The 24,226-nt window shown below is 48.0% G+C and overlaps 1 protein-coding gene across 2 annotated transcripts in view; it reads right to left on the bottom strand.

Annotated features, from left to right (window-relative positions):
- Nucleotides 1–24,226, bottom strand: part of LOC119389872 (aspartate--tRNA ligase, mitochondrial) — a 338,524-nt gene that overhangs the window by 110,872 nt on the left and 203,426 nt on the right. For both annotated transcript variants that reach the window (XM_037657287.2, XM_037657295.2), the window contains exons 14-15: nt 16,347–16,482; nt 6,283–6,362 (exon numbers count right to left, since the gene is read on the bottom strand). In XM_037657287.2, coding sequence (XP_037513215.1) covers nt 6,283–6,362; nt 16,347–16,482 — 216 coding nt within the window. The remainder of the gene's footprint in view (nt 1–6,282; nt 6,363–16,346; nt 16,483–24,226) is intronic.

Raw genomic sequence — 24,226 nt, 5'->3', positions numbered from 1 at the left:
CATCTCTTTTAATGGACAACAGTACGTGCAGAAAAGAGGCATATGCATAGGGTCATCAGTCGCACCGATACTTTGTGACATATTTTTAGCCTCTGTTGACAGGCGTGAAATGCTCGGGTTGCTGACTCAGAAGTCATTAGTATTTTTAGATACGTAGACGACTACTTAGTATTTTTACCAGATTTCAGTTCCACAGCTTTTGAGAACATTGTCGGGATGATCACCAGTGTTTTTACCTTTGAATCACGTGGTCTAACCTTTACATGTGAGAGGCCAAGTGACAACAGTATGCAATTTTTAGATCTCAAGCTAACCTTCAATAATGACCATGTTTGCTATATGTATAGGCGATGCGCAAAGCGCCGACCACACCATCTGCCGCCACGGCTCGGAAGCGCTCGCGGGACCCGGCGAACAGTGTTTCAGCGAGCGTCTACGCGAGTGCACGGATGTTTGTGTTTTTCAACGTGATTTAACGACTCTCTCGGGCTTCAGCGATGTCGAGAAACAACTGCTGCGTTGTCGGCTGCTCAAACACGTACAAAAACTCGCCAGGAACGCACTTCTACACGTTTCCGGTGCTATTTCATGAGCGAGAGCGACGGCGACGGTGGATTGCGGCTGTCCGACGCAAAAGGTAAGCAATCGCGCTTTGTTTAGGCAGTGTTAGAACGATTACCATGTTTTTATTTCTCCATTTATGTCGCTACGTCTTCAGCGAATGCTACTACGTTTACATTTGGTCGCCTCGCCTGCATTGTAGACGCTACAATGCACATGAGGTTGTTATCACTGATAAGACGCGATGCCTAGGCTCTCTTGAAAAACGAATGGCGCGAAGCGCTATGCCAGAGAATGTGGGGCAGGTGGCGGCTACTTTACAAAAGCGCCGTGGAATCACACGTGTGCTGCACGAAATGGGCTGCATTCTACCTAATGATGGCACTGGAATGCGATCACCGGTGCAGAATGTTCGCTGTGCGCTCGCCTCAACTGTATGCATATTGGCTGTAAAACATGGCACCTGTTCGCACTGAAGGCTTTTGACAGGACATTCAACCGATTCAACCTCCCTTTGAATGCCTCATGACATGACTTCATGCTAGTAAAAAACACCCTTGATGCATCCCACTAATACTCATTCGCTTTACACAAGCTGTGTTTTGAGTGCGGCCATAGGCGTGCTCACGGGGCGTGGGGGCTTTCCTATTTGCCTAAGAGGGGGGGGGGGGGCAGTGCAAAATCTGCCCCTTCTGCCCCATCTGTCTGTCTGGCGCGGCTAAGACGCCACTCTTCCTGAAGGCGCATGCCAGAAGAAGCCTCATCCATCAGAGAAACCGACATTTTGTGCCAGAACTGTTTCAACCGCTTCAAACAGATCGCCGTAGGGTCTCTGGATGCATCTCATTCTGACGAAAATTTTGTTTCCGAACAAATTGCTGTCGAAGAGCTACACATATTCGTGAAGACAACAAAATATATTTTTTTCAGCGAAATTACAGGGGGTCGACGGACATGCACCGACGTTCTTCTCTGAAGACACCCAGCAAATACGTAGCCAAGCTGCTATGACAAGCTAGGTGACCACCAGCTCCGCAGTGACTCAGTCCCGCACCACTAGCGCAAGCTGCTGAGATATTTTTTCGCAAGTTTATCGTGCTGGTTTCAAAGTTTTACCAACGCTGACCCTTCGCGTGGCCACACCCGTGAAATCCATGCGCCGGCGCGACAGCGCTCCCTCAAAATCTACTATATAAACACATGGCACGTAAACGGAGCTACTGTGTCGAGAAAAAACGTTGGCTCATGCGTCAACACATGCAGGCATTAGTGATCGGGACGTTGTAAAGAAAGCGGTGTACTTACGATGAGCTCCACTTCGTAAGGAAGCTTGTTGACGCTTGTCTGTGGCAAACACTTGGCGCGTATAGTGACAGTGTCGTCCCACACAGCTGTTACATCGGACACATGTCCACTATTATAAAGCGCAGCTCCTTTGCACACACTATCGCCGCAAAAGTAATTGTCAGGGACGCGCACAAGCGGCAAATCGCACGCGCGCACTTCTGTCATGCTTGCAGTGAAAGGAGGCGTTTGCTACGCGTCCCGCGTGCGGTTCCAACGGCCGCCGCTACGCGGCTTTCAGTGGCGCCCCTATAGGCGCTGCGCATCGCGAATAACCCCAGAACAAAGAAGAGCCTTCTGCCATATGACAGCACGCACACTAAACTTGTCAAAAGGGGGATTGCGATGTCATGTGTGAAATCAGCACTAGAAAAAAGCTGCCTACACACCACTTCAGATAGTCTGAATAACCAGTTGCGATGTTTAGACGCTGCAGGCTTTCCATCGTCGCTTGTCAATGCTGTCTGTGAATCAGTTTTACAGGGCATAAAGAAAAAGTAACCTGACCAGCAAAAAGAAAAAGATAGACGAAGACCGCAGGTGATACCATACATCCATAGATTCTCACACAATCTTAAGAAGATTGCCCAAAGGTATGACGTCAAAGTGGTGTTTTCTGCGCCAGGTAAGTTAGGTCAGATTTGCCCTATGCTCACCAAAGAAAAGAAAAAATCGTGCACGAAGAAGCACGTGGTATACAAGATACCACTCAGCTGTGGAAAAGAGTACATTGGGTAGATGGGCCGATGTTTCAACATCAAAGCACGTGAGCATTTTTTTAATGTAAAAAAAAAAATCACGCCATATCCACGGAATGAATGATGATAAGTGGGCCAAGCTCGAGAGGGGGAGATCATTGGTAAAACCGCAACCCTCCTGTGAAAGTTCGCCCATTACATCATTAAGAAAGATGTGAGACTGTGTGCGTATATACAAGTCAACCTTTATTTTGTTCTCTTATTTTGTTCGTCTACTATCTACAGCCACCTGCTCCATCCGGTGACTCGCTGCGAAAGAGGAAGCGCGTCAAGAGCGATTGCCTTTTATTGCGTCAGTCACGTGCGAGTGACGTCATCATGACGTCACTCACACTAGCGCCACCTGCTGAGTGAGTCATACAACTAGGTGGTTACGAACCGGTCACAGAGGAAGGACAGACCCACGACGTAGTAAAGAAGAAAGAACACCACACAGGCGAACACGTACGAGAGTGTCACTCATCAACGTCGTCTTCTTCTTCTACTGCATACCAGAATGCGCGCAGTAAAGAAGAAAGAATGCCACACAGGCGAACACGCACGAGAGTCACTCGTCAACGTCGTCTTCTTCTGCTACTGCATACCAGAACTGCATACTAGCTCGTGAGAAGCACGCGTTCTGGTATGCAGTAGAAGAAGATGACATTGACGAGTGGTTACAAACCGGTCACAGAGGAAGGACAGACCCACAGCTTAAGGAGCTTCGCCCCTAAACACAATTCAGGCGGACATCTTGCAGATCACTGCAACAAGTGTAAATGCACTCCGCACTTTGATCACGCGACGTTTATCACGCATGCAAAAACAAAAACAGAAAGAGAAATAATCGAGGCAGCTCATATAAAGAAATCTGGTATCAAGTGAAGAGATGCAGGTTTTGTATGGTCACACATGATGCGTCTGAGTTGTTGCTAACATGTGCGCATGCATAAAAGTGGGCTTCGTGCTTTTCAATAAATCAGTTGGAAGTAAAAAAACAGCGCCAGTCTATGTCGTTTGTGTGTCTTCTCTTGTCTTCGTTTCATTGCACTGCACATACTCCATATATATCAAGACATGTACCAACTCACCCATCAGGGGATCTTTCTAGAACAAACTTTTGGCTAGTTTTTATGATTTTCTGGCTATGTTCTGTCTTTTCGACCTGGCAACCCTGCCGCATGGTTTTATTAGGTGACAACCCACACACACCTCCGTCTGCTGCCAGGAATGCTAGAGCATCACGGAGTGCGCTTCGCTCATAGGAAACTCGTCATCGCCACATTAACCAAAGCTACTCGCCGCATCTGTGCACATTCTGAAGCAGAGCGGGTACGAAGAACACTCCCACGGCAAATGCGCGCGTACGATATAGGAAGCGGTCCGGCAGTGTTGGTGTGAGCCAAGTAGGCGACGCGCTCTACGCACCTAGCCAGAAGACGATCGGGTCCACGAAGCCCTACCGCGTTTCAGTGAAACTGTGTCAGTTTTTGCTTAATAGCAGATCATGGCACAGACGTGTACACATGTACAGTCGAACCTCGTTAATACGTACCCGCTTTAAGCGTACTGACGGTTAAAACGTAGTTGCGGCGAATCCCCGACCGAGTCTCATAGAGCCTAATGCATTCGCTGACCGCTTAAGCCGTAGTGCTTCGTCCTACGCCTACCGGTTAGTGTGTACCCTGCGTACCGCGATAACTTTTTCTGGCATAAAATTTTGCTGCGCCGCTGAACTTCCGGACGCCATAATGTGCCGCCAAAGGTTTTCCACCTTTTCGAGAAGTGCGTAGATTGGTCGATCACTGATTTCGACTTCCGCGCAATTGCGGCGACGCCTTTGCGGGTAAGCATCGGGAAAGAACGAAGGTGAGGCGGCGGCCACCGACGAACGCGCCAGCATGACTTATCGCCGGCAACCATATCACAATAGGTATCTTCAGATATCTGGTTGGGCACGCGTGCGGCGCAGCCCTACTTTAAGCCTACTGCACGCCTTTAATAGGCGACAACCTGCACGCACTGGGCCGCCGATCCCTGCTGCGGCATTGTGTGGGGCCGTGTTCATGCGCGCGCCGCTTTGTAAAAACGAAAGCAGCTCGCTCTTGCGGAGTTGAGCGTTGCTGGTCGCGGGCAACGTGAAACCTCTTTTCATTGACGCTATCACGTTAAACGCAAGCGTACAGCACAGCAAGCGTAGCGCTGTTGTAGCCATACTGCACGCTTTTATTGGGCGACCACCCAAACGCGCTTCCGTCCACTGCCAGGACCGCTAGAGCGTCGCGAAGTGCGCATCGCTTGCAGGAAGTTCATCATCGCCGCATCTGTGCACGGTCTGGAGCGAAGTGGGTACGAAGAACACTCACACAACAAGTGCGTGCGTGCGCTACAGCAAGCGGCCCGGCAGTGACGGCGTGAGCCGAGAAGGCGACGCGCTGCACGCAACTAGCCAGGAGACGATCGGCTCCACGCAGCCGTACCGCGTTTCACTGGAACTACGTCAGTTTTCGTTTAGGAGCAGATCGCGGTACAGACGCATGCACATGTATCGCGGAAAGCCGACACTGTCCGTTCTGTCGCTATGTCGGTCACATGCGTATATCGGACCCTGTAATAGTTCCGAAATGCTCCTTGGCGTCCCCACCGCGCGCTATCGGATGGTCGTGCGAGAGTGCCAGAATCTTTTCTCCACTTTGGCAAAGAGAAAGAAAAGGCTTTGCAATGGGTACTTTAGGCAATATTTGCTGTGGCACTGCATTTATTTCTTTGCTGGCGGCAATGGCGTACGCGAGGAGATGCAAATTTTTACTTGGTGGTTAACGCGTACTACCGTTTAGTGCGTAGTTATGTGGCGTTCCCGGCAGGTACGCATTAACGAGGTTCCACTGTATCGTGGAAGCCAGTACTATCGGTTCTCTCACTCTGTCAGTCGCTGCGTATCCCGGACCCTGTAACAGTTTCGAAATGCTAAAAAAGAAAAGGCTCTGTGGTGGGTACTTTAGACAATATTTGCTGTGGCACTGTATTTATTTCTTTGTTGGTGGCGATGGCACACATTGGAACATGCACATTTGTACTTGGTGGTTAAAGCATACTACCGTTTAGTGCATAGTTATGCCGCATTCCCAGCAGGTACGCATTAACAAGGTTTCACTGTACTTGGACACAAACCATGCTTTCTCCAAAAGATCCACCAACACCTCGAACTGGCTATAACTACAGGCACGAAAATTTGTATTAAGAAAAAAGAACTGAGCGAAAGAAAAGCCAGCCAGCTTCCACGTCACCTTCTCAAATAGCAAATGTGCAGTAGCACAGGTAAGCAACTAAAACTTTCATAAGTAATATGACACCATGCTTCCTGCTTTGGTCATCATCACATGCAATTTTCCACACACTGCAGCTGTTGTTTTCTTAGATAGAACGAGCCATTTTGAAACGTTGCACTTTCACGTCAATACTTGTGCGCATGTCTACATTTTCAGTTGGTTTATGGGACAGACCGTTTAAAGTTCCTACGTTTACATTTCAGGATGGTTCTTGTTGCACTTTTGGCACTTTCTGCATTTATGTTTTCGCAGACAATAACAGGTTCGGTATAAGAACAGCTGCCAAGGCTGCGGTAGGATGTCCAGCTCACCTTTAGTGGTTCTGTGTGCAGCATGTGGGCATCATCGGGGTGAGGTGCGGTGAATGGGTGGTGATTGGACTTCACGGACCCTGTGTGCACATAAATTGGTACACGGAGAAGTCAGTTCCTACAGAAAATGGTGGGACACTGCCCTAGTAGTGTTCAAGCCCCTGGGAGAGTTAACAGTGTTCTAAATGCCTCTCCTACGCTTCGCTTTCTAAAAAGGCATGCACAAATTGAACAGTAGTTCTGTATTTCAATTCATGAATTGAACATCTACTACAGTTGAACCTGCTCATAACGAACACAGATATAGCAAATTAAGAGGAGACGTGGGTGTTGAAAAAATTTTTATTATTAGTTGGGTTAACTGAATGAAATTTAATACACTTATTCAGTTTTTTTCTGCAGATTCCAAATCTGCCAGTAGATTTTTATTATCTGCATTACAACAAAAGATATGCAATTTCTGAGAGCATATTTCTTACGTTATTTTTTGGCAACTTTGCTTTGTCAAACACAAAAACAAAATTTGTGGCAAGACCGCCAGAGAGCTCGTCTAGCCGATGATGCTAATTTGATTGTTTTAATCAAACTTCGAATGCAAAATAAATGGATGCAAATATGAGTGAACAATTTTTACATCATATACACTTTATGATTATCGACAATTATCATTTGGTAAACAACATTATAAGAAAATAAATAGCATCATCGGCTAGACCAGCTTTCTGGCAATCTTGCCGCATACTTTGCTTTTGCGTGTGTTGAAATGAAGTTGCAAAAATCCCCGTAAGAATTGTGCTAAAAAACGTTGTAGAACTAGCATATCTTTTGTTCTAATGCAGCTATTAAAAATCAACTCAGAGATTTGGAATCTGCGGAAAAAAACTGAATAAGTATATTAAATTTCATTTCATTCACCCAACTATTAAAAACACACTTTTCAAGACCCACGTCTCCCCTTAACCGTTATAGCAAACTAAACACAAACTTTGGTTGGCCATGGTTCATATCATCAACATTTATTCTTTTTATAACAAAACCAAAAACGTGTGAGCCATCAGCTGTAACAAAGAGATGTTTGGTTCACGCGAGGCTCAAAACGGTAAAGGCAGCATAAAAAGCAAAATAAATATTTAAAAACAATTCACAACCACATTTTATTTTATTTTTTTAGTGATAGTGACTTGAAAAATTTGGTCAAAAATGCGGTTAGAAAGTTGAGGAAATGTCAATTTAGCGCAAGAAAAAGTGCATTTGACCGGTTGCGTCACCTCAAAGGTATGAACACAATGGGAAAACTTCGGAAGCTCGTTTATAGTGAGTTTGAAGCCTAGAATAATCCCTCTTTGCATTGAGAATTTTCACAGCAGCCAGATTGCCAATTCGTTAGGGGCGGTTTTTATCTCAGGGTGTCTACCGAGTTGACAAGGCGGTGATGCGGGCTAGTTGGTTAGAATCACTAGTAATCATATTTGTAGCGCAAAAAACCAGACGTAGACACAAGTAAGGAACACATACACAGGACAGGCGCCCGTCCTGTGTATGTGTTCCTTACTTGTGGCTACGTCTGGTTTTTTGCGCTACAAATATGATTACTATCGAGTTGAGATTTCTAAATTCCCTGAGTTTTCCAGATTTTTCCTGAGTGTTTTTGCTAAAATTTCCTGAGTGAAACCGAACTTTGTTTTATGTCAAGACGGGTAGACACCATGTCGCTCGATGATGTCACTCTCTAGTACGCACATTAAAAAATAAGAACGACCTAATCCCATTTTAACAGTACAGAGTACAGTTAAATCTGAATATAGTGAAGTTGGTAAAAGTGGCAATTTACTTCATTATATCGAAACTTCGTTAAACCGAAATTTGACCTTTCATACAAGGCATAGTTACCGAAGGATTTATTTTACACTGAAAATGCCACAAGAATGCTTGACTGAAACGGCAGGCTGAAAAAACTTTGTTTTTTCTTGGGTGAAAAAAAATCAATTTTGTTAAGCCTGAGGTGCAGCAATCACAATTATATGCCTTGCCAGAGTGTCACGTGTAAAGACGAAACAAACACAGGTTTAACGCACTGTGCAACTGTGCTTATTCTGCTGCCGCAGCTTGTCATCAAAACCTTGCGCGTTGCCCAGAGCAGTGCGACGCCGATGCTATCATGTTGCCCAGCTGAACCATTTGCTCTACACGAATGTGCAACTTTGAAAACCGTGGCACGTTAGAAAAAAAAGAGTGGCAGTTTCACCGCGAGGCTGAGATAATGAATCCGATAGCAAGAAATACGAATTTTATACGAATATAGGCTAGCAGCTCACTCCTTCAGGAAACGCAGCTGCTGCAGTAAGAGAGGTGACCTAACTATGTATGGCTCAGGGGAGGATCCAGGTGATTACCTTTGGGAGGGGCGGCTTCCATCATCCGATCGAGTGGTGGTGGGGGGGAGGGTACAAAGGCTGACGCCACCGCCTCCGCAGTGCATTTTAGCGGGGTCACGCAGATTTAGAACAGTCCAGAGGCGATTATGGCGGCGTCTAAGAAGCCTTCGTTGGAAATGTGCATAGGGAAGCAGGAAAGGGTAGAGCGGTGAAGAGGGAGGCAGAGAACGGGGACAAGATTCTCCTTACCCCTTTAGGGCAGTGGTAGGCAAAGCAACCAGACAAAGGGGACAAACTAAACAGGGTGGCCAACAAAGGAGGTGGACAACAGGCCCTGAAGGGAGGGGGTGGGGGCTGCAGGCTCTGGGGGGGAGAGGGAACACTCCTACCGCCTCCCCCTCCCCCCTCTGGATCCGCTGCTGATATATGGCTTCAACGGAAGTTTTGCAATGAGAGCACAGCGCCTACAAAAGTATGAGCCGTCTGCTGATCCCCTCCAAAGAAACCATCGCACACGCGACCACACCCGGTGGCCCAAAGTAAGCACTTCCCGTCGGACTCATGCCGCCCCCCCTCCCCAACCCTCTGGCACCTATCTCCGTGTACCCATCGTGCAAAGTAGATGGTTGGCTCGTTTCATCTCTGCCTGAGCCCCGGCGTTCATCGGCAGCGCTCGCGCGCTTTCACACGCGCGGGGTGATGTAATCGCGATTTGGACTTGCTATGGAAAATGATATGGCGATGGCTAAAAATTCGCCTGGAGTATCTATATAATTGCTATCGCAAAAAAAACAAAAAGCAGAATAGCTGCGGGACAAGATCGCTCGAAAGCACGGCAACAGCCTGAATTACGGCACTTCCGATTATAGTGGCCCCATTTCTGCTTTCCGACATCATGCGCCGAATCGAGCAAGTGGGACCCGTGCCGGTGGCCCCGAAGAGCCTTCTAATTTGGCTTTGTAGCAAAACATCCACATAAGCAGTGGTGTGGCTGGTAAGTGCGAGCTGCAGCCCCCAAAAATATCGGTCGACTGCCTAAAACTTGTTTCAGCAGTGCCCTCAGCGAAAAAGAAAGAAAAAGCTTTCACATGCTGTAAATGTGCCTGTTAGTTACGCTTGCTCTCGCCTGGAAATTTATTTTATTCTTCACAGAGTCCTAAATAGCATCTTTGAAGCATCGGGATGGTTTGCAAAATGCCAGCCTTGTCGACGACATCCGCTTCCTGAACGATCGCGGTGGCTTGCAAGATAACGCAAGCTCGTTATACCTACTGCTGCCGCCTCTACAATTAACCATGCTTGTTACTTGACAAGCGGGCGGCCACAACAAAAACACCATATCAGGCGCTAACGCACAGCACGCGCGACAAAGAACACAGAACTACACCGCGCAGTCAACATTGCACAATACGATGTGCGGTGGTTATCACATGCCACGCATTAGCCGGATACTCTCCCACACCAGCGTTCTGAAGGCGAGGAGAGCACCAGGGTGTGCTTTTTCCCCGCTGCCGCAGCGGCCGTTCAGTTTTTAAAAAATGTGTTCACAAAATCTCGAGCCAACGTTACCGCGACTTTCATTGACTTGAATTTTACTGCGAATGTTACTGTGGATTTTCCCTGATGGGGGCACAATTTCCCCGAGTTTTCCCTGTGTATTTCCAGACTATTCAAAATCCCTGAGAATTCGCGGTTTTCCTGGTCGGTAGACACCCTGTATCTCTACGGTTACAACAAAGATTGGATAAAAGAAACGAATTTATGGTCCCGATGCGACTTAGTTATAACAAGGTTAAACTGTATTCGGTTTCTGAAATAGCAGTTGCTGCTCGATAATTCCATCATCTCAATGGCATTGCGGCACCACCGCTGGACGATGTTCAAGTAAAGCTGATATTCATACTCAGTTTTATGATAGTGTACTTAGTTCAGCAACTTAAACAAGCACATACTACAGTAATCTACACAACTGTACCCCCCATATATCGCACGTCAAGCCAACAAACAGAAAAAACCCATACCTGCGGCTGTATTCTTCAATGGAAATTTATTTTGCATAAAAACTTGTAAAAATTCAGGCCTGTGATAAAAAAAATTTTTGATATTCAATTCAATATTCGGCTTTTTTTATTAATTTGATTCAACAGGTTCTATTCGGTATTGACACATACCTATTTCTAACAATGTAAGCCTTTCTTCCATCAACAGTCAATGTGTTTTCAGGTAGAAGATGGTTGTGAGCACACTGCACACCTCCAATCACATCGCAAGCTATAGCAAACATATGGAACCCCAAAGCCTCCAACGCACTGGCACCCTGGTGTAGTACTTAGCTCGTTCAGCAATACTGAACTGCCTTGTCGTGTGCTCAATTAAACACTGATTGAAGCCAATGAGTACTCAGCTTTGCCTGCAATTAACGTAATTCCGAAATGTTCAGCTCATGCAATAAATCCCGTTAACACACTTAGGCCTGAAGAATATTTACTGCTCATTCTGAAACAGAACTCAATGACTTGTGAAATGGTTGGCAAACTGAAAGGTTACCAAACAGAAAAGAGGGTTGTACTATTCAGCGAGGAGACTGCACAGCCAGTACTCTACTGGAATTCACACCACTCAGCTCTTCATGCTTACCACAGTCGAACACGGATATACCGAACCCATATATATCGAATTTTCGGCTATATCGAACTCGTAAATTATCCCCTTGAAAATCCTTCGTAAAAGTATAGAAATTCGCACGTCTATATTGAACGGTATTTTTACCCACCATCGGATGTATCGAATGCCGCACGAGCTGGAAGGCGCGCTCTGGCACTCGCTGAGCCCTGCGACCTTCGCGGCACCGTGCCTCAGCCAACATCCGGAACGCTCGAAAAACGTGAGGGCGAGAGGGCTCGGACTGTACTCCTGCTGGGCGCGTTCTTTAACTTGTGGAATGCCTTTTTTTTTTCTTTTCTTTCTCTCTCTTTCTCCTAGGCTCTCCGTGTTACCGTCGGCTCGGAGAGCAGGAACGAAGGAGCCGGCGGCCTCCTCCTTTCGCCTTTTCTTTCTTTTTTTTGTTGCTGTTTTGCAAGTTTTGATCAGCCAACCACAGCTCGTGCCTTTCGTACATCGCTGCTGCCCACGCAGGTAGCCCGGGCGCCCGGGTAGCCATCAACATGATCGCGATTGATCGCGAGCGCTTTGTTGGCGGAGTTCACTTCCGTGAGTTGTCGCATACCACCGCATTCCTCTTTTGCGTGCGTGCTCCCCTGCGAGCTCAAAAACATCGAGCTGAAGTTTTTGCTGGCCAACATGACAGCGAAGCTGCACCTGCTCGACCAGGGCATCATCAAGTCCTTCAAGTTGGGCTGAAGGTTGACCTGCTTGGTGCCATTCAAATGGTGACGGGCGCCTGGCGAGACGTGAAGACGGGCACAGTGGCCAACTGCTTCCGGAAGGCAGGCTTTGTGACGGCGAAACTTGCGAAAACCAGTGAAGACGGCGACGACAAGCACATAGACGACGCATTTCACGAGTTGTCGTCCCTCTTCCCGGCTGCCGTTCCACCCGAAGTGTCTGCGGACGATTTTGAGGAAGCGGACTGCAATGTTCAGGCTGTTGCGAGCCTCGCTGACGAGGCCGTTGTAGCTGTGGTCACAGGGACCCAGGATGCCCAGGCCGACAGCTCAAGTGGCGACGAAGATCGTCTGGACGAGGCGGCGGCTACACGCGCGTACTCCGCCGCTGAAGTGGCGGCAGCGTTCGGCTCAATTCGCCGTTTTTGCGGCAACATGGAGTGAACCAGGCTGTCGCACCTCTACAGCCTCGATAAGATCAAGGCCAGCGCCTTCAACTTCATTTCGAAGACGAAGAAGCAGGCCGAAATAAGCGATTTTTTTTTTTTGCATAAATAAAACATTCTGTTGCATCGTGTGTGTGGAATTAGTTGTCATTCTTGAATGCGCCGATTGTAGGTGATCGTCCGCCACTGGTAAGGTCTCGGGGCCTGTATTTTTTTATATCGAATTTTTCATATATCGAACTAATTCGCGATCCCCTTCGAGTTCGATATATCCGTGTTCGACTGCATTACAATATAAAATGTGCCAAGCGTTCATTTGTCATTACAGTCAAACCCGACTATATAGAACTCAGGTAAATTGAATTATCAATGACATCAAACTATTTTCGAACACAGCAATGCTTTAATGACAATGCATGGGAAAGTTTACGGCTGCATCGAACAAAAATAGCCACAACACTTGAGATATCGAACATCGGGAACTGCGAAACACCCCAAGCAATAAGTTGGTTTTTCCTCACGGAGAGGGACTTTCCCGCATGCATTTGGGAGAGCAAGTGGTGTGATTAATTAGGAGGGTTCCACTCGGAGCTCTTTGAAACCACTTTTTCCCATGATTCCTCCTGTGCTTCTCCGCTCCCTTTGTTAAAAGGGAAGAACCTCTCGGCAGGGCTGGCGATAATCCACACACTCAAGTGTAGGGAAACGGAAGCGCACAGCACCCTCAGTACTGCTGAAGAACAACGCCGACATTAGGGCCAAGGCGGACTAGAACTTTCCGGTGCCTGGCGAGCTGAGTATTAATATGTTGAGGCGCAGTGTATACATTGATATCATATTTGCTCGTGTATTACCTGCCCCTGCATATAACCTGCACCCCCAACTACAAACCACGGAAAAATAAAACCTAAAAAAAAAGTCCCCACGTATTGACGTGAAACCACCTTCCTGGCATTGTCATGAAGCAGTGCTGGGAAGTGAACTTGCACACCGAAATTTGCACAGAAAATACAGCAAATTTTTTAAAAGCTTTAAATCGAATCATTCGATGTATGAAACTAATTCCCCTTTTTTTAGAGTTTGATATATGCAAGTTCGACTGTAATACATAACCAAGTATGCTCTTTACCAATTCCAAGAAATTTTATAATCTTGTTTCCACGGATACATCAATGTTTGTGTTAACCAACGCTGAATGATGAATTACTGTACTTCCTTCAATCTATGCCAACAGTTTTTTTTTTGTCGAATAATCATAACCAAACTTAGATTTGAGGGTTTCAAAAACACGCCAGTTTAAAATCAAAACTGAGAAAAATGCCATGCAGCTATCTAGAAAACAGTATCATAGCTGCTGCTAGCCTGTGCTAGCTGTGCCAGCGGGAGGGTGAATCTTTGTATGGCTCCTACTGGTTGTTTAAATGCCGACACTACATCGACGTTAGTGCCAAGGGCCCCTTGAACAGGGGATATTCAAAATGTACAGTGCCATTTGTCGACTATCCCGTAAGCTGGATCCACCATGTTTTGTTGGGCGCGAAAACGAAACCAGTCACATATCGCAGCCTTTCAGGTGCTAGTTGCCGATTATTTATCTTCGTTCTGCAATGACTTCCCCATGCTTCGTGCACTGTTCAGACAACGAGGGAGCCGTGATAATGCCGGGAACAAGGCAGCACTAATTTTAATCGAATTTATTAAATGAACAAAGAAAAAGAATATACCGAAGTGAACTTGTTTTGTCAACAAGATCGGCACTGTGTTTAGGTTTGGAAATGACCGGCGCGCGCAATGGCATTCTTCAACCTCAGTTATTATTTCTCCGTGCAGTTTAGCTGCTCGCCTGCAGCATAAGCTAGACTTACAGGACAACATATTACGATATATGCATTTTAAAACAGACGGTCGACGTCGCACGCGCGCGAGAGAGCACGATTGATGAACATTAGCTTGTTAGTGTCGCAGATCGACGGTAGCAAGAATTTGCGTATATAATCGTGTGTAAGCAGTGCCACAGATGCTGCTGCACACGTCTGCAGTAGATCAGTACCACCACTCGAGACCCAAATGCAAAAATCCCCACAGCCATCGCTTTGCAAGCTTCGTAAGGCAGTGTGCGCCGAAGTACATAGTCCACGCGCCGCGTCTACCCTTCACTTTACACCACCTTATCCCTCCGCTTTTATTTTTATTTTGCTTCCTTTGGTCAGCATGCGCTGCAAACATGGAGCGGGTTATGGAGCTGTACTATAGATGGAGCTGTTTGTTCGGTAGATCATCGTACTCATCTTTCCGCTGATCGCGGGCATTTGTATTGCTTGTATGCCGTTCACAATAGCGCGTGACGCGCGATCGTGCACGCCTCCGTGGCATGCGAAAGCAAAGAGCACAATATTTTGAAAAGATGTCAATGAACGCACACGTAGAATATTCAAGAAAACCAGAACGACAATACAAAATCCGCGCTATAGATTATGACCACAAGGCATTATAAACAACCAGTGTGCATTAAAAGAGCATAAATCTCTCTCTGTACAAAATCCAAACGTGTGATCAGTATTTTTGTTTGGTTTGCCATGCCTTCAGACATGTCCATGCCTTCTTCATTTCGAAAAACTATGACACACGCTATTGCGAAAGGTGTAGAGATGCCTGTGGCTAAAGAAATGAGTCGAGGAATGCAGCACAGCATTTCACAGGTCGTGCAGAAACAATGTGGTGTCGATATCTGACGAGTGTTTATAATCGCAGTGGGAAATACAATGGAAATGTATTGCTGTGCAAGGTTATTGTAGAAGTTTGAGAGTCACATCTCCCCTGCAATGAACACTTTTCTTAACACTTACCTCAGATCGAAAGCACAAGCCACTAGAGAACGGCAGTTCGGCTTTGCGAAGCGATGCGTCTCGTGTAGCTGCCATCCGGATGAGTTTTGAAGTACGCAGAGCTCCGATATTGCGTTCTCATCGATTTGTGGCAGTACAGTGAGGTTCACTGACCGTTCGGCACTGGATGACGAAAGAAACGGCCGTATTTTCTTAGTCCGAAAGCTCCGCCAACTACGCGGCTCAGCCTCTCCGTGGCCTCTCCCGATGGAGGCGCTAGCAGACGATTCCGTGATGACGCCCAACAAAAATAGCAGACGCACCCAGTATTGCCAGAGCACCAAGCATTATGAATATCCCCTATTATGACCCTGGCGGGTGGGTGACGGCAAGATGGATCTACACAGGGTTGTTTACTTTGCCATGGCAACAAGAGCAGCAACCCAGACAGCGCCTCCAATTACGCGTCCCACTGGGGCGGCGAAGATTCAGAGTATGGGTGCCAGTATCCAACTGAAATATAGGAGAAAGAAGCGACGTGGGCAACGTCGCCAGTCGTACTGCTTGGGGTAATTCACCGGCCGCTTACGCCGCCGTGGCTCATTGTAAGCCTACTAGTTCCAAATGGCCCCGTAACTCGTGGTGTGGCTGATGCCACACTATCCCACAAAATATATTTTGCATTTTCGGTTGCAGAAGGCGACCAGTCAATGATAACGGCTTTGGCATGTGTGTGGCAAAGTTGTTATCATTGGCATGTTCAGCTAGAAGCAGCAGAGGCAGCACCTATTGTCTGGCACAGACAAACAAAAGTATGAATGAACCAAAATAATGGAATAGAGTAGTTTGAGTTAGGGGCTCTAAAATACAATGAAAACATAGCAGAAGCACCCCCCTCCCTCCCACCTCCACTGAGCTCAGGTGGAAGATACGCAAGCCTATAGCAAAAGGAACATATGCACCCGAGCAGGGTACGTATCTTCCTATTTGATGCAAAACTCCGCAATGATACATCAACTATCCCTTTCTGTAGTGGCATGGAAGCAATGACCCCACAGAGGAAAGACAACCCACCATCTGTGTCGAGGCAGAAAAGCGGGAAGTCGGTGACCCAGAGGAAACGGAAGTCATCGGGACATAGTCGCTGAGCCAGACCACTCTCGCACAACACCTCGTGCACCTCCAGTCGCAGGCGTCCCAGCACTTGTCGCTATGAGTGAGGAAATGAGTAAGCACTTTAAGAATGATCGAATACTATATTCACAACTAATACCACGTAAAGAATGTCTAGCTGAAGCTTATGAGAACACATGCACACTTTTCGGACAGTTTGCCACGATGGTAACAAGCCATACCTTGTCAGTTTTTTTCTTCAAGAGCATGTCAGACGCACAAGATATTTTACAGTGGATGATGCTAGGCAGAAATGCTGCTTCCTCACTGTGGGTTAACACTTACTGGGGCTGCGCAAATATTCAAAACTTTCGAATATCATTTGAACATTGCATTCGTAATATTCGTATCCAATTGAAACACAGCATATTAGAAATTCTCGCATATTTGAAAAGACGGAATATTCAGTCTGTGTACATTACTAAAAAGAACCAATTAACGTATTTACATGATTGTAAGTCGACTCGAATATAGGTCGACACCCAAAATCGCACATAAAGAAAAAAAGAAAAGAAAACGGACAAGCGCATTTTGTAATGGCAATTTAAGTTGTCACTGGACTGACTATACGTGCTCACTCGTCATCGTCAAGTCAGCCCCTTTCACGAACTTCAATGCCTCGGCCCTGCCGGCCTTGACGTGTGTCCTCAGCATACCCGTTTTCGAAGCAAAGACACAGGGTTTTCATGTGACAATTCCGCATGTCACCAGCAGAAACCAATTGCATGTTCATTCACGTGTGCTGCAAGCTGCGGAAAGCATCCAGACTTGAGCCCGCAAAAACCTCCAGCGCTTGGCGTCACAGGGGAAAATTTGGTCACACTGCAGTCGCCACTGTCGTACCACCCGCTGAGAAACCCCAAACACGCGTCTAGCCGTGCAAGTGTTAGTTTTTTCGGCACGGAGAATAGCACTACCAGCCCTCTTGAACGCTGCTGTGAATGAGCGCTGAAAGTTTTGTGGTCCGGAGTACTCATGACGATGAAGCACGATGATCAAAAGCACAACAATGGCACACGGAATGGCCGCCGGTGAATCTCCGCAAAGCTTACCGGCCCACATTCACCACGCTTGCTTCTGCACGGTAGATAACAAAAACTTTTGCCAGCACGCGGGTACAGTTGAAAGCGAACAAATGAAGAGTGTTGCAAGGAGAGGTGGCCTTACAGAGTGGCGGGGCAGATATCAGTTGCCAAACTCCGCAGTCAATAACAAAAAGCACGTCGAAAAGAGGACCTCTTCCGTGAACTATCGGTGCCCCCCGAACAAGTCTCTTCCATCGATGATCGCCACTTCGAAAATGGCACGCACGCGGCTTTTATGGGAGTGTCAATCATTTATGGAACAGCCACTCGCCCATTCAGCAGCGGTATTCCTGATGGTGAACAGCAGCAGCTTGGTAAAAGTTGAGAAAAAGAAAAAGCTTTTTTTTTTCTTCACAGCATGCACGCTTCCAGAAGCAAATGTAATGTCACCACACCACAGCGTCCCTGATTTCTTGTTTGTCCCATCATTACTAGTTTCAGTTTTGATTGTAAGGCAACCCCCTAACTTCGAATTCCAGATTTAGGTAAAATGGGTCGACTTACAATCATGTATATACAGTGTCTTGAGCCTATTCGGCATGTGCATCTCCGGCTGACCTGTGATTATGACTTCGGTACAAGGTTGGTGACGCCTATATTTGATAAGCATCCCCCCTGACCACAGTTCTAACCCTGACCACAGTTCCATTCCTTGACCACAGTTCTAACCAGTTATCATTATTTGATGAACACAACCTTCTACTTTCAGATTATGAATGTTCTACTACCTTTAATACATTTGATTTTTCTCATCTGTGTTCAGCCGAGAAGATCATTCCGGCGTGCCAAATGTCACTGAATACGACTTCCAGTACATGCAGCCCATTGAAATTATGGTGGATGGTATCGCGTGTCAAATTAAACAAATTAAGGCATCCTCATCAGGCAGTATTGATGACCTCAACTCTAAGGTACTAAAAAACACCCTTTCCATATCTAGCATTACCTTATACCACATCTTTTGACAGTCGCTGTCGTCTGGAAAACTGCCAGACGACTGGAAAATCGCCAAAGTAGTACCCATTTTCAAATCCGGGAATAAGAACTCTCCTAAAAATTATCGTCCGATATCACTCACATGCATCTGGTGCAAAGTACTCGAGCACATAATTGCCCCCCACGTCTACAGTCCCCTTGAAACTAACAAATTCTTCTTCCCTAACCAGCACGGATTCAGAAAGGGCATGTCATACGAAACACAGTTATTGGAATTCACTACTGACATTCATTACAACATAAATAATGGCCTACAGACTGATTGCATATTTCTTGACTTTGCCAAAGCTTTCGACCGTGTCGCCCATTGCCGCCTTATTTCTAAATTATCTGCCCTCCAATTAGACTCTCTCACTTTATCACGGCTCTGAAATTTTCTTTCCCTTCGCAAGCAGTTCGCAACCGTTAATAATTCTTCCTCTCCCTCTTCCTATGTCTCTTCTGGCGTCCCACAGGGGAGCGTTCTTGGCCCATTACTTTCCCTTATCTACATCAACGACCTCCCACATTAGCTCTCACATTACCTTGAGAATCTATAATTTCCATGTAGCACACGTGTTAAGGTCCGGTTAAGACAAAGAAAGAGGGGGGTGGGGGTGCATGCTAGATAGTATGTTAATATGATGGTGCTTTTTGCGCATGCGTGGTGGCGTCCCTAGGGAAAACCGTTCTTTAAAACTTCAGTTGTAAGTCCAGCGTTGTCCTGTGCGTTTCCTTTCTTGTGCTCGTGTTAGAAATTGCTGGAACCCTTCACCACTCATCATGTACCAAGTGGCCCAGCAAACCACACTCCTAAACTCCCAAGTAATATTTCATCAACTATCAGAACCTTCGCTGATGACTGCATGCTCTACAGACCCATAAACTGTCCTAACGATCACTTCATCCTTCAAGATGATCTTAATACTATCTCTAAGTGGTGTAACACTTGGCTCATGACCCTAAATACTAATAAATGTGTAGACGTCCGGCCGTTGGTTGCTTGATGATATTGCGTATTCACAAGTAAAGAGAAACAAAGGCACGTCTACAATAATAACCCGTATATATAAGCAAAAGCGCTGCGAGGTGAACGAGGCAGCAGCGACAGGGCGACTGCCGTAGCTTCGGCCCGGCCACTGTGTTTACAACACCCGGCTGCTGTAACGCGAGTTCACAGGCCGCACTCCGCACCCGCACAGTAAACACAACACGATGCGAACGTGGGACTCCGAGCCCCAAGCACGTTCGCTCGGTGCCTGCTAGTAAAGGAGCCCGCTGAAAGGAGGGAGCCTGAACGATACAGAGCGACGCTCCCTGGTTGCAGCGGTGGGAGGGGGTGAAGAGTGCGATGAAGTGGTGGGAACGGAGGCGGAAGGTGTGGCGCAATCTGGAATACATCTGGGCAGTGGGTCCTCGATGATGGCTGCTTTAAGGCGGTCGATAGACACGGTATCATGACGACCGTTCAAATCAAGCGTGTAAAGCTTCTCATGGCGCTTGATGACGCGGTAAGGTCCATCGTAAGGGTGCTGCAATGGCTTTCGGACTGCGTCGCAGCGCACAAACACGTGTGTCGCCGTTTCCAAGTCAGGAGAGATGTAGGTAGAAACACGGTGTTTTACGCGAGGTTGTGGGGCAGAAAGACTGCGCATAGCGGAGCGCAGCTGCACCACATACTCAGTTGGATCAGGGCAAGGCGAGGTAGATGAAGCATCGAAAAATTCTCCAGGAAGGCGGAGCGGTGAAACATAGGTCAGTTCGGCAGGTGTACACTTGATGTCTTGCTTTAACGGCGTCCTAAGACTAAGCAAAACAAGTGGCAGTGAAACTTTCCAGTTGACCGTGTCGGGTTGCGCCTTCAAGGATGCTTTCAGGGTCCGGTGAAAACGCTCGACCATGCCGTTAGCAATGGGGTGGTATGCTGTTGTGCGAATCCGCGAACTTCCCAGCAAAACCATGAGCTTCTTGAAAAGAGCAGACTCGAACTGTCGACCGCGATCAGTGGTGATTGTAGAGGGAACGCCAAAGCGTGACACACAACCCGATACAAAAGCTTTAGCGATTGTTTCACTTCTTACGTCGGGAATGGGAAACGCCTCTGGCCACCGAGTAAAATTGTCAATGCATGTCAGCAGGTAGGTGTTTCCATCCTATGGAGGCCATGGTCCAAGAATGTCCAGATGAACTTTATCGAAACACTCCGAAGGCGGTGTGAAGGAGCCATATGGAGAGCACGTATGACGATAAACCTTGGACTGCTGGCACTGCAAACAACTACGGGTCCAAGCACGAACGTCTTTGTTAATTCCCAGCCAGACAAAACGCTGGGTGATGAGGTGTTGAGTAGCGCGGATGCCAGGATGAGAAAGGGTATGCAAGGAGTCAAAAATAGCGCGACGGAAATCGCTCGGAACAACTGGTCGAGGGTTGCCGGTAGAGATGTCACACAAGATAGGAACGGTGCAGGACAGAAGGGTTACTTCACGAAACCTGAGTGTCCCAGGAGATAGGCGAAGTTTAGTGATTTCTTCGTCTTGTGCTTGCGCTGACGCTAGGGCGCTGAAGTCGACAGTTTGCCAGCGCTGCGGCGCAAGATACGGAAGCTGTCAGGCGAGAAAGCGCATTGGCTGCAGCATTCGCAGATCCCTGCACATGCCAGAGATCGGTTGTGAATTCCGCGATGTAAGCGAGGTGACGACTCTCACGGGGCGAAAACTTGCTGCTTGCAGACTTGATGGCAAACGTCAACGGCTTGTGATCCGTGGCGATGAAAAAACATCAGGCTTCAAGGAAATGCCTGAAGTGGCGCACACCCATATAAGCAGCAAGGAGTTCACGTCCGAAAGTGCTGTAGCGGCTTTCTGTGGGTGAGAGCTTGCGTGAGAAAAATGCCAACGGCTGCCACGATCCGTCAACGAATTGTAAGGCGGCTCCAACTGCCGCATCCGACGCGTCGGTCATGAGGCAGAGTGGAGCGTCTGGTGTTGGATGAACAAGCAGGGTGGCGTCTGCGAGCTCCGTCTTAACTGCTTCAAAGGAGCTTGATGCATTCTCAGACCATGTAATGGGAGTACACTTCTTCTTACCCTGAGGCAGGTCAGTAAGGGGTCTAATCAGGTCAGCACAGCGGGGAATGAAACGCCGATAGAAATTGATCAGTCCCAGGAACTCGCGCAGTTGACGCAAAGAAGTTGGCTTTGGGAAGTCTCCAACAACTTGCACTTTGGAAGGGAGTGGCCGGATTCCATGACAATCAACGTGGTGTCCGAGAAAGTCAAGTTCAGGCACGCCGAACGTACACTTGGTTTTGTTGACGATGAGGCCGTACTCGGCAAGGCGTTCAAAGAGCTGTCGAAGATGGGAAAGGTGTTCGTCTGCGTTGTGGCTAAAGATGAGGAGATCATCCATGCACGCAAAGCAGAATGGCAGGCCTCGGGTGACTGTGTCTACAAACCGCTGGAATGTTTGAGCGGCGTTACGGAGCCCGAAGGGCATCCTCAGGTATTCAAAAAGGCCGAAAGGTGTTATGACAGCAGTCTTGGGAATGTCCAAGGGTTCGACAGGTAACTGATGATACGCCTTCACCAGGTTAATCTTCGAAAAGATGGTTGCTCCATGCAGTGGTGCTGTGAAGTCCGCGATGTTAGGCAGTGGGAAGCGATCAGGAACGGTGGCGTTGTTCAAAGCGCGGTAGTCGCCGCAGGGTCGCCAGTCACCTGGGGACTTCTTGGGCACCATGTGCAGCGGAGAAACCCAAGGACCTGATGAAGGTCGCACAATGCCAAGCTCGAGCATATGATCAAATTCAGCTCGGGCAACCTTGAGTCGATCTGGTGCGAGGCGTCGTGAACGACAATGGACAAGTGGCCCTGAGGTAATAATGTGGTGGGTAACAACGTGCTTGACAGGGCGCAGAAAATTGGACAGGCAAAGCAAGCTTGGAAAGTCGTCGAGTAACTGTTCGTACACTGACGAAGGTGGCTTGTTGATAACTGCGGTGATGCCGGTTGTTGACGCTATACCTTGCACCGTTAGGTGTGTCTTAGCATCGACAAGGCGCTTGCGGGAGATGTCCACGAGCAGGTCGAAATGACGAAGGAAGTCCGCTCCGAGAATTGGGTAAGACACGTCCGCTACGAGGAATACCCAACGGAAAACGTGACGGAGTCCAATGTTCAGCGTGAGCGCGCGCTCACCGTAAGTCATGATGGTGGTCTTGTTGGCGGCTTGCAGCGTAAGTGCAGATCGGCGATTCTTCGGGAATGCGGGTGAGGGTGGAACAACGCTAACTACGGCTCCCGTGTCCACGAGGAAACGGAGCCCAGAGGCCTTGTCCAAAACGAAGAACAAGCGGCTGCTTGCTGGACCGCCACCACTCGCCGCTTCTAGTGGTGGGTCGGAGCGTTTCCCGAGAAATTGCAGGGAGATGAGCACTTTCGCGCGGCTGCACCGAAGGTCCGGTGATACCAACACTCGCCGGGATGCGGAGACTGTGATGAGGAGCATCGGCGAGAAGAGGAGCGGTGGCGTGACGAGGATCGAGAACGCGTAGACAGGGTAGCTATCTGAGCGGATAGCTGTTCGATCTGGCTGCGAAAGTCGTCGCGTAGGACTTGCAAGTCTGATGGCGAAGGGCGAGATGCCTCACTTGTTGTGGAAGTGGTCGCGATCGCTGACATGGTTGGGGAGTCGAATTCCATCACGGAGTCCGCAAGCTGCACGAGCTTTTCCAGCGACAAGTCCGCTGCAGCGGCGAGCACCATGCGGACGGTCAAGGTAGGCGCTGTAGGAAGAGCTCTCGTAGCAGGTCCTGATCGAACGAGGTGGCCTTGTCACCAAGAAGCCGCTGAAGACGACGCAAAAGCTGTGAAGGCTTACGGTCGCCTAGTTCTTCAGCAGAAAGCAGCTGTTGGAGACGCTGCCTCTCTGAAGACGAAGTGCGTTTCAGGAGCTCGGCCGACAACTTCTCACAGGGGTTCATCTCCAGTGGGGCCAGAATGAGGTCTCTGATTTCGCTGGCGATCTCCGGTGGAAGCGCAGACACCACGTTGTGGAATTTTGATGTCTGAGTCGTTACCCAGGCCGTGACAAACTGGCTGTTTACTTACGCCAGCCAGAGAGACGGATCAGCAGGCCAGAATTGCGGAAGCCGAAAAGAGACGGCGGAGACTGCTTGCGTCGCTGCAGGGTCGGGGGATGCTTGTCTGGAGTCGCCAGTGGTTTCCATTGTCGTCACAGCCAGGAAAATGCTTGTAAAAATTTCGATAGTCCGTGGTCACCAATTTGTAGACGTCCGGGCGTTGCTTGCTTGATGATATTGCGCGTATTCACAAGTAAAGAGAAACAAAGGCACGTCTACAATAATAACTCGTATATTTAAGCAAAAGCGCTGCGAGGTGAACGAGGCAGCAGCGACGGGGCAACTGCCGTAGCTTCGGCCCGGCCGCTGTGTTTACGTCACCCGGCCGCTGTAACGCGAGTTCACAGGCCGCACTCCGCGCCCGCACAGTAAACACAACACGATGCGAACGTGGGACTCCGAGCCCCGAGCATGTTCGCTCGGCGCTACTGCTATAAATGTAAAGTTGTTTCCTTTGGACGTAAACAAGTCATTTCTAACTTTACCTACCATATACAAAGCGACAGGCTCTCCCGGTCAACTTCCCTATAAATATCTTGGCGTCCACCTTACACCAGGACTTTCCTGGCTTGAACACA

Source organism: Rhipicephalus sanguineus, chromosome 1, assembly GCF_013339695.2.
Source record: "Rhipicephalus sanguineus isolate Rsan-2018 chromosome 1, BIME_Rsan_1.4, whole genome shotgun sequence".
NCBI lineage: Eukaryota > Metazoa > Arthropoda > Arachnida > Ixodida > Ixodidae > Rhipicephalus > Rhipicephalus sanguineus.
The sequence above is the reverse complement of the archived record's forward strand: the minus strand, read 5'-3'. Positions and strand labels throughout refer to the sequence as shown.